This window comes from Ptychodera flava, chromosome 22 (assembly GCF_041260155.1).
Source record: "Ptychodera flava strain L36383 chromosome 22, AS_Pfla_20210202, whole genome shotgun sequence".
In the NCBI taxonomy this organism is placed as follows: Eukaryota; Metazoa; Hemichordata; class Enteropneusta; family Ptychoderidae; genus Ptychodera; species Ptychodera flava.
Genome location: NC_091949.1, coordinates 10,956,090 through 10,965,603, shown reverse-complemented (window position 1 = coordinate 10,965,603; position 9,514 = coordinate 10,956,090). Strand labels below are relative to the sequence as shown.

The 9,514-nt window shown below is 37.5% G+C and overlaps 2 protein-coding genes across 6 annotated transcripts in view; one reads left to right on the top strand and one right to left on the bottom strand.

Annotated features, from left to right (window-relative positions):
* The window catches only part of LOC139122663 (uncharacterized), a 249,372-nt gene that overhangs the window by 28,320 nt on the left and 211,538 nt on the right, over window positions 1-9,514 (top strand). The gene's annotated exons all lie outside the window — the stretch shown is intronic.
* Window positions 2,984-9,514, bottom strand: part of LOC139122649 (sphingomyelin synthase-related protein 1-like) — a 28,456-nt gene continuing 21,925 nt past the window's right edge. For 4 of the 5 annotated variants that reach the window (XM_070688237.1, XM_070688241.1, XM_070688240.1 and 1 more), the window contains one exon: window positions 2,984-6,541. In XM_070688237.1, coding sequence (XP_070544338.1) covers window positions 6,204-6,541 — 338 coding nt within the window. In that variant the 3' untranslated portion in view covers window positions 2,984-6,203. The remainder of the gene's footprint in view (window positions 6,542-9,514) is intronic. The other variant, XR_011549511.1, reaches the window with a different exon arrangement.

The following is a 9,514-nucleotide window of genomic DNA, read 5'->3' as shown; positions in this document are numbered from 1 at the left end:
TGGAGTCGACCACGTGACAATAGTTACCTCCCGTTCATCGATCATTGTCAGAGATTTGTCAATGATTATAGTTTGATACAGATATACTATGAAAACATATATATTTCGAGAGCGTCACTTCAGTCAGTTTTTGTGCCCGTCAGATACAAGGTTGCACTGAGCTTGCATGCCGGTGATCGGATCACGGGCAAATGTTGCCCCAATCCCAATATCTTTTTAGCGAAGTCTGACTACTATATCATGACATGGCGGTAAAAGGGTTAGACACAATTTTATCAGTGGAGGTCGATTGTTAATGATATTTTACTCCACAACGATCAGGCCAAATAAGCTTATAGAAAATGTGTGCTTCCGGTCAACCGACAAACCCAAGAAAAAACCGCCGGCCCTAGACACTTTTTCGCATCTAAAACATCGAGTAAATTCTCTATATTTTTAAGTATTAAATAAAAAATAATAAAAAAAAAGATGTTCCTCCGACTACCAAGCTTACTTTTTGGAGGCATGTTATCGAAAAGACATATTTTTTTTGTATGGCCTCGTTATGATTGCATAATTTGTGAGCATTTCTCCAGTTTTTGTTCCTCTTGACAGACTTGAGATGACTACATCTCAGTTTTGAGCAAGAATATAATAGACTAGATAAAAGAATGTAACGCAGATCAAACATTTTACATGGACTTTAAAAAATCACGCAAATTTGAAACTGAAATTGTATACATACGAGAGACTTTCAAAACTAAAAGCATACTACTGTTGTTGTTTTGAGTCGATGGCTCACATTCACCTCATATTACACGTTGTTGATTTTCGTTTGCTTTCTGATATCAGGAGGAACTGAAACACCGTCCGAAATCAAGGCTTAATTCACTTCAAGACGCGATCAGTGCCAATGACATCTTCGCCAATAGACCTTTTCCCGGTTATTCCAGCACTGCTTGTGGCTGTGTCAAACACAGAATACACACTCAAAACAAAATCATCCTGATTTTGTGCTTGACAACGGATTGTTATACAAGAATGACACAGATTTGCATTGCCAAAAAAATTCTCGTACAAATTTCATCCATCGGCGATGAAAATGTAGGTCAGGGTTTAACCAACGATAGTGTTCTATGAGTAACATACTCGGCATATCAAAGTTTACCCAATAGTTCTTTACCAGGATCCATGATGCAGTGCGCTCCAGGGTATACAAAGCGTATGTTACTCATAGAACTTTTTAGCCGTAGCGTACATGCAGGGTACGTTACTCATAGACCTCTATGGTAGATTACACCCTTACCTATATTTTCGTCGCTGATGGTTAGAAAACACACGGGGCATTATTAGGCATTGCAAATCTGTGTCATTCTTCTATAACAACTTGAATCCGTTGTACAACACGAATAAGTATATTTTCGTTGTTTTTTGAGTGTACATACGGTGTTATTCTCGCCAACCAGAGCATAATTCCGCTCGGTTGACCTTCGCAAAAATCAAGCATATAGCCACTGAATAGCGTTGATCGAGATTTCAGTTTGTTACTAAATAAAGCTGCACGCGCGCGACATCGGACATAAATTCGGACAAAACTTTTTGTTGCATGGGCGGCTCCTTTTGCAGCTTGTAGTCTGCGCCATAAATTCATACGAATAAGTGAATTTTAGTATTCATTGTAACACTAGCCGGTTTTGTTTTCGTCATTTATGCGGTTTTTGCGGACAAATATTTATTTATGGATATTAATGAGAGAAAAATGACATCATTTGCGATCAGCGCTATTGCATTGTGGAATAACCGGGAAAAGGTCTATAAGGTTAAAAACTTTTATGAGCAACGAATGTACATTTTGTATACCCTAGCGCGCACTGCATCATCATGGAATCGGTAAAAGAACTATTGAGCAGCAAACCAGAGAAACCGTTAGAACACGATTGGAACAAATTTAGGATAATTGGATATTGCATACTAGTCCCAGGATATTCATATTTTTCAAATTTCTCAAAAATGTTATGTGCCCTATAGCTGAATGTTGCAATATTACAAATCACTCATAAAAACAAGTGTATAACTTAAAAAGAAAAGCAGATGAACTTACATTTGCAGATTAAACAGACGTTATTTCACCATCAAATTATCCAAAATTAGTTTCAATCGTGTTCTAGTTTCGAATTACCAACATGTAGTAAATGTCAGTAATTGGCTCATTGACTATTTGTCTCGTCGAGCAATGAACGTTGGATAAAGAAAAGTCGGGCCGACCACCTCTCTCAGCGAAAATGAAAGTGAAGTATCCAGTCTACTCATACACACAAAGCACACACACACATATATATACACATAATTTTATATATATATATATATATATATATATATATATATATACGGCAGTCCGTCACGGAATTTAATACACACATACACATAATTATATATATGGCCATCGAGATATAACGGCCATTGTACACATCGAATTCTAAGCAGCAACATTGTTCTCAGTATGCGCCGGTTTACCAATTTTGCACACAAGTATATATATATATATATATATATATATATATATATATATATATATATATATATATATATATATATATATATATATATTATTTTACAACGCATATCAGACACAGTGGGCAGTCCGTCACGGAATTTAATACAGTACCAGATAGACACTTATCTGTTCATAAGTATACTTATATAATATTTGTTTGAAAATGATATCATAAAAATATTGTGAATAGTAACATGTATATTAGGGCTTAAGTTGATAAATCCTTTCCTGGTAGATAAAAATATGTCTCTTTCTGCCTTCTGCGTCTATTGTGACCGTACACTGAGTTCAAAATAGTTTTCCTTAACATGAAACTGCCGACTTCTGTGCAAAACTGCTAACACGGAGCCTACAGAGAACAATTTTGTCGCTCAAAATTTCGGTGTTGGACGATGAGGTACAGTCACCGTTATATCTCAATGACCATGCATCACATAGAAAAAATCAACGTTGAAGTTCAAATATTGTTGCGAAATGCAACACTTTACTGCATGAAAACAACGCTTGCTCACAGTTTATCTTTGTGTTCAGCCTCGGTCAATAGCGGTTCGAAAACCGCCTAGTTTATCAGTGCGTAAGGAAAAACAATACCAACGAAACACCAAAACAGGTTACCAAATTTTGTAAGGAGCTTTTAAGCCTTTCAGACCTAAATATCTATATGTATGTAGCTCTGGTAAGTTACCAGAAAGTTAGGCCTGAAAGGGAGGCAGGGGTCGTACCGTCTGTGGCTGTGCGTATGGGACCCATACGACGGGTCTATTGCTATGAACAACATATCCCAACATCCTTTGTGCATATCCCAAATTTTAAAAATGGCGGCTGTGCCGAAACTGGTGACGACGGCCGAAGCAGCTTCACTTAAACGAAGGCATGCAACCAAAGTTTATTTGGCAAAGCTTTGCAGTGACTGGAAAGCCACAAAACTGGAGAACTATGAACATGCATCAAATGCTAAATTAGTTCACATTTGCTCGACATTCATCGCCAATCGATGTGAACAGGCAATGTTTATCAACAAGAAGGTCGCGCAGCCGCAGAGGGGATGACCCCTCCCTTTAAGGAAAAGTACATGGGAGGGAAGAAGTTAGAATCTGTTGGACAAATAGACATTTGTTAAACCGATAAATGTGCATGTCTCACTTCGAAACGAGAAATCGACAAAGAAATTTTTCAAATTTTTCATAACGGCACAAATACCATGGAAATCGCAAGCGGGCAAAAAACATAATCTTGTAAATAATGAAGGAAAACACATAAATTGGAGAAAAAAGTTTAAAACACACACAGAGTAAGCGAAATACAGTGAATCAATTTTCGTGATTAACACGCCATTACATCTTGGCTTTTAACAGTATGGAAACTGACTGTTAGCACACTTTACCTAATATAAACTCTGAACAAAACATCTACGTACATTGCTTACCCTATGATATCCCTAAAAGTTATTCTCAAGTACTTTGTCTAAGAGGTTCGTGTATATGGTTTAATACATAGGGAAATGCAAGTAATATGCCGTGGTCACGTCGGCTTGATAAATCGATTGGTCAAATAATCTTTGTGAGAGAATCTGAAAATAGTAGGACTTGCTCAAAGTCCAAAGGGCTTACAAAATAAATGTCTTAACAGGGTAAATTTGAGGAATAAACTTCAGAAAACTTTATGGCGTAGATTATAGTGTGGTCGGGAAACCCGTTTGGCGAGCCAGTACGCCTGAGCATCCAAAAATGAAAGCTTATAAAACAGACATATGCCAAGCAATTAACGGGGCGTCTGGTCTAGCAAACCGCTTTAGACAGGTAATGTCCTTCCGTTTTTGTCATATGTGAACATTTTGTACAGTGACTGCAATCATTTTCGAACACCTCTCAACATGTGTATAACTTTACTCATCTGAACTGAACATTGCCTTTGTAGGGATACGCCTTTTTTTCCTAGGATTGCGGAATGTCCCTCACAAACGTTAATTCACAATCGTTACTGTGATTAATTTTGATCTCAAGGACCTTTTTGCACATTTTGCACAGTTTGTTTATTTGACGAACCTGCATATTTATACTGCCATGCTCTGTTTGCATCAGGCCTGAACACGTGATAACATATCTACGATTGAGCAAATATCATTGCATACATCAACTATCTATCGCTGTAAATTCGTAAATGTGATCAGATATACCTCAAATCGGTATCACAAGGCAAGAAGTGTAAAGTTTTTAGAAAAGTAATTTAAATCGATACCAAAACATGGTATCAGAGACATGAAATATAAAAATTTCGCTTGTACTGTCACTGTAAGAAACACACCGCTATATATATAAACAATAAAATTTCATTTTTGAATACGTTTTCTGTGTTCAGAAGTGACAATTAGTTTTATCTTTTAAAATGACACAACATTATAATATATTTATTTGTTTCGTGGAAATGTTTATGAAGCGTGTATTAAAACTGTAAAACATGCTTTAAAAGTACAATACAAGTGTCTTGAAACGATTCACTGCTTTTAAGAAGGTACAAACAAAGAAAAATAGATTCTTTTGTTTACATTTGATATTATTCATTGTAAAAACCATTTAGCCAATCAATTATCATTAAAAGTACCACTTATCTCAGCCGTTTACGTAGCAAAATACGTATATGGAATTGAACTTACATTGTTAGCGATAATGCTACAGATTTCTTTTCCCTGTCATTTTAATACCTTGAAGAAAACAATAAATTTACAAACACATTAATCCAGTGTGCCGTCCATTGACGTTTTGGAGAAGGGACGCTGATATAATTGCGGATATAAACATGAAATATTACATCAAGATAGAAGTTTGTGACATCCAGTTATAAGTTTGTGACAACCATATAAAAGATCGATGACCATCCTGAATAAGCTTATTGACTTTATAGTAAATCGAATTCTAACATACATTAATGAATTGCAATTTACCGGACAGTACCATTCGGCCTAGCGGTGGATCTGTGATACTGCAAATCTCTGAGGGATGGACCAGTTGATTTCGGGAAAGGGAGGACAAAATAGAATCTGACGGATGCACACGTCGATTTCTGGAAAAGGTGGGGGCGAAAATCTTTGCATGTCAGCATCCTACCCACCCCTCCCAAGATCCATTGTATGTATCATAGTGGTAATATTTGGTTTTCATCCTACCCGTAGATTTCCAAGGATGAACACTTGCAATTACAGCGATTATCTGGTCGTGTGTGCCGAAGAGAAGGTCGGCAATGGCAGGATAAAAAAGTTGTTGATACCTCAAAAATAGCTGTCATTGTGAATACAGACTCTGACAATCGGAAATGTCCTATTCAATATAAAATATTTGCCATTAATGTCAATTGAAATCCTTTAAAAAATTAGGAAGTCGGAGGCACTTGAAGCGTCAGATAGTCGTTTGTTCAAAGGATGGAGCTGCTAAAGGTAAATCTTTTCTGATATTATCCCTCGATTTTTGAGGAATTTTTTAAGAAAACAAATTATAAATCTGAACCTCACAAAATAAACGTTCTTTCTTCTCCCAATTTTGTGAGATTGATGTCACCTGCTGAACCGTATGTAACACAAAACACTCGGCTGACTCCATTTTTTTAGGAACACAGGCAGAAGGTCTTTGGTTCGTAGTAGACCATGGCGATGCTGTTGTTCCTTGAATCAGTCTCGTCACAGTTTTAACTTACCGCATGGATAACTGATGTACTGAATTATAGTTGATCTTACTGTAGCCCAGTCGTACTCATTGTAAATGACGCAATTGAAATGATCGCGGTCGGCCTCCAGGTAGTTCATCAGCGGGAAGAACAGACGAAAGACGGCATACTTCCCGCGCAAAGACGGATTTTCCACCAAGAGTTCGTGGAGGGTGAAACACAACGGTGCCAAGGCCATACTGACGGCCACGTCCATGGTGTAGTGAAAGAAGGAGGCTAACAGACTGAAGATCCCTACAAAGGAGACTATCCAACACACAGGGTGGAGAAGGTGACCAATGTTTCGAGAATCTGAAACAGAAGTATCATACCTCGATATTAGTATATCCGGTAGAACCTGTGAATAACTTGATGTGAGTGCCTATACCTCGATGCCTAAGCCTTGGTTAGAAAATGGAAGCAGTGGAAATGAATGAGCTATCTATTTTATGTGTCTCGAACATTCACTGCGATGGCAACTGATAGATTATTATTGTTACTTGTTTCAAAGAAGTGGAGTGTCCATGAGATAACATGGGGCCAAGGGTCACAGAAGTTCGTTGACTTTCCATGTCATAATCTAAGACTGAAGTTGTTTACTATATACTAATACAAAGGTAATATGGTTCAGACATATTTAAACATACTGTTATGTGAAAATTGGTCAAAGGTCAGCCCTAAAATCTATAACAAATTATGGCCTATTTGTGGTACATGGCTACTAGGAACCAAATCGCTAGGCCTTTCCTATAGAATCAGATACGCACAAAATAAAAATGGGTGCAAAAAAACTTAAGATATTGTACTGTCTCATTGGCACATATTAAACCTGACCTTCTGCTGGGAAATACTCTTAAACATATGTTTTGTCCGTTACACTGAAAATCAATTTTGGCCAATAGTTAAAACCAATAATATCAGTAGGTTTAGTTTTAATATGCACACTGTACATATACTTTTCCGTAGATCCGGTAAGAGTATTTACCTCAGTGAACACACTTTTCACCTAACTTAGCCATAATGCATGTACGTACATGTCAATTGTTGCTTTTTGCCTAACTGCGCTAGTAATTTAGTAAAAGTGTGTATAAAAATCAATTAAAAATGGTTACCACAAAGTGAAATTTCTGAACTCCACTTTAACTCGAGGAACACACATAACAATCATTACAGAGGTCAAATGAGAGATACTGAGGCCAAGTTAAAATATAAATTGCGACGAACATCCTTAGAAAGTTATTTTAAAATAATTCAATGAATAAATCTTCAAGAGATATTTTAGTACCCATCACACAAAGTTACTGAAAGGTTTTTGAGACGTCTCCGTCTACAGCTGACGGCACACATCAGACGCCATACTTTATGCGAAAAGCCATGGCATTAGTCCGTCGCGTTGGACCTTTGGTCCAACGGACTGAAATAGGTAAATGGGAAGGGCTTGTTAGGTGAAATGCGAGCTACATGCGTCAAAATACCAAGCTAGCCACTGAAACAACGTTAACATACAGCGCCCCCAACGGACAAGTCATAGTTGACGTTTCAATGCACATCCTTGTAGTCATGTATTACGCCGTAACTAATGGGCCATTGGCTGGTAAACGCGACAAAAAAGTAAAACAAATATCATTATACTTCTACATTTATGATGTCTAAGAACATGTCTAAGAACATCTCTTTTTCCATGCAATGTCAAGAATAAAAACTTCGTCCGAGATACTTCCCTTCGCGTTACTTGCAGGCTACTGGGGCCGCACAAAATAGAGCCAACAAATAGGATAGACATGAGTTTACATTCTGAAAGAGTATGTTATGATCGTTTGTTGTTATTCATGCACTCGAAAATTAATTTGCGTCGGGTGTCGTACCTCCGCCAACCAATCAGCGAGGAGAACAATTGTTGTCGCCGACGCCTTTCAGCAGATATGTAGAAACTTGTGCATCGAATTGGAATACGCCAGACCAACTGATTCATCTGCTCAGGAGGTCACATTCAAATTAACCTTCCTAGGCAGTTGTACTCGCTTGCCATCACATCTGCCGAAAGACGTCGACAGGAACCTCTGTTATGTTCTCTTAGCTGATTGGTTGGCGGAGACTTTGCCCCTAACGTCTTCCTGTCCTGGAATGTATGAGCAGCAGTAGATTTCAAGAGCGAGTGAAGAAATGATAAGACGTAATTTTTTTTTTTAAATGAAGCTACTTCGATGATTTTTCTGAAGTCTGTATTATTTCTATGTTGCGTTTGCTGATGGTGTTATTTCTTCTCTTCAAGCTAACTCATACAGAAATTATTGCAACATCACAAATGAAAAACGATAGATTGAACAACGGGAACTATCGCTGATACATATTGATGTTCTCTTACGAAATGTCCATTCTTGTCCGGAAAGAATAATATATGGCCTATTTCTAATGACTGTAAATCTATTTATATATAGCATTATGACATCATTGAAAGTTTTGTTATCTCAGTTAACATTATGCCAAATAAAAATGTTTCCGGTAACCCTACCGACCCTAGAATCCACCGATCTTAGAATTTTTTCGCATTTTCAAACGATTTCGAGGAAATTCTCTAAACTTTACCCTATTTTATGAGTCTCGGACAACAAAAAGATAAAAAAATGCCATCCGACCTACCAAGCCTAATTTTCGAAGGCATGTTACCCCTCCCGTCCCCTTCCGCCATTTTTATTGGCCTTAATAAAATAATATTTCATCATTTCTGTAAAATACTATATTTGTTTCTATAAAAAGCAGTGATTAAAACACCAAAGTTTTACAAATATTCGACGTAAACAACATTGTATCATACTTGTACTTTTTAAGACAGGGTTACTTGTAAACAGGTCGTCCAACTTCGAAAGACTTGCGATCTGTATAGCGCCACCAACGATAGAACAGTGAACGTCTCGTTTAGAGACTGACATGCAAACAAAATTTTTCGAAATGAAGACTGGTCTGATTTGCAGTCTGAATGCTGCTCGATACTGTCGATAAAGCGAAGACCTTGATTTTGATATAGTGCATTTTACTTCCACTTTCTGTCTTTGACAAAAACACATCTCAACAATATGCTACTGATGGAATTCAGCACTGGGCACCTCACAACCTGCGTCCATGCGCTATGCACTGTTTTTATTATTTTCGAGAACGATGTGCATTTTCCAGTTTCTGACATCGTTATACTACTCCGAAGAACGGACACGCGGCTTTGAATATGAGCGGTTTACCCAGTTCAAAATTTCCCTACATTGCAATGGCTAGGCAACACGCTACTTAGTC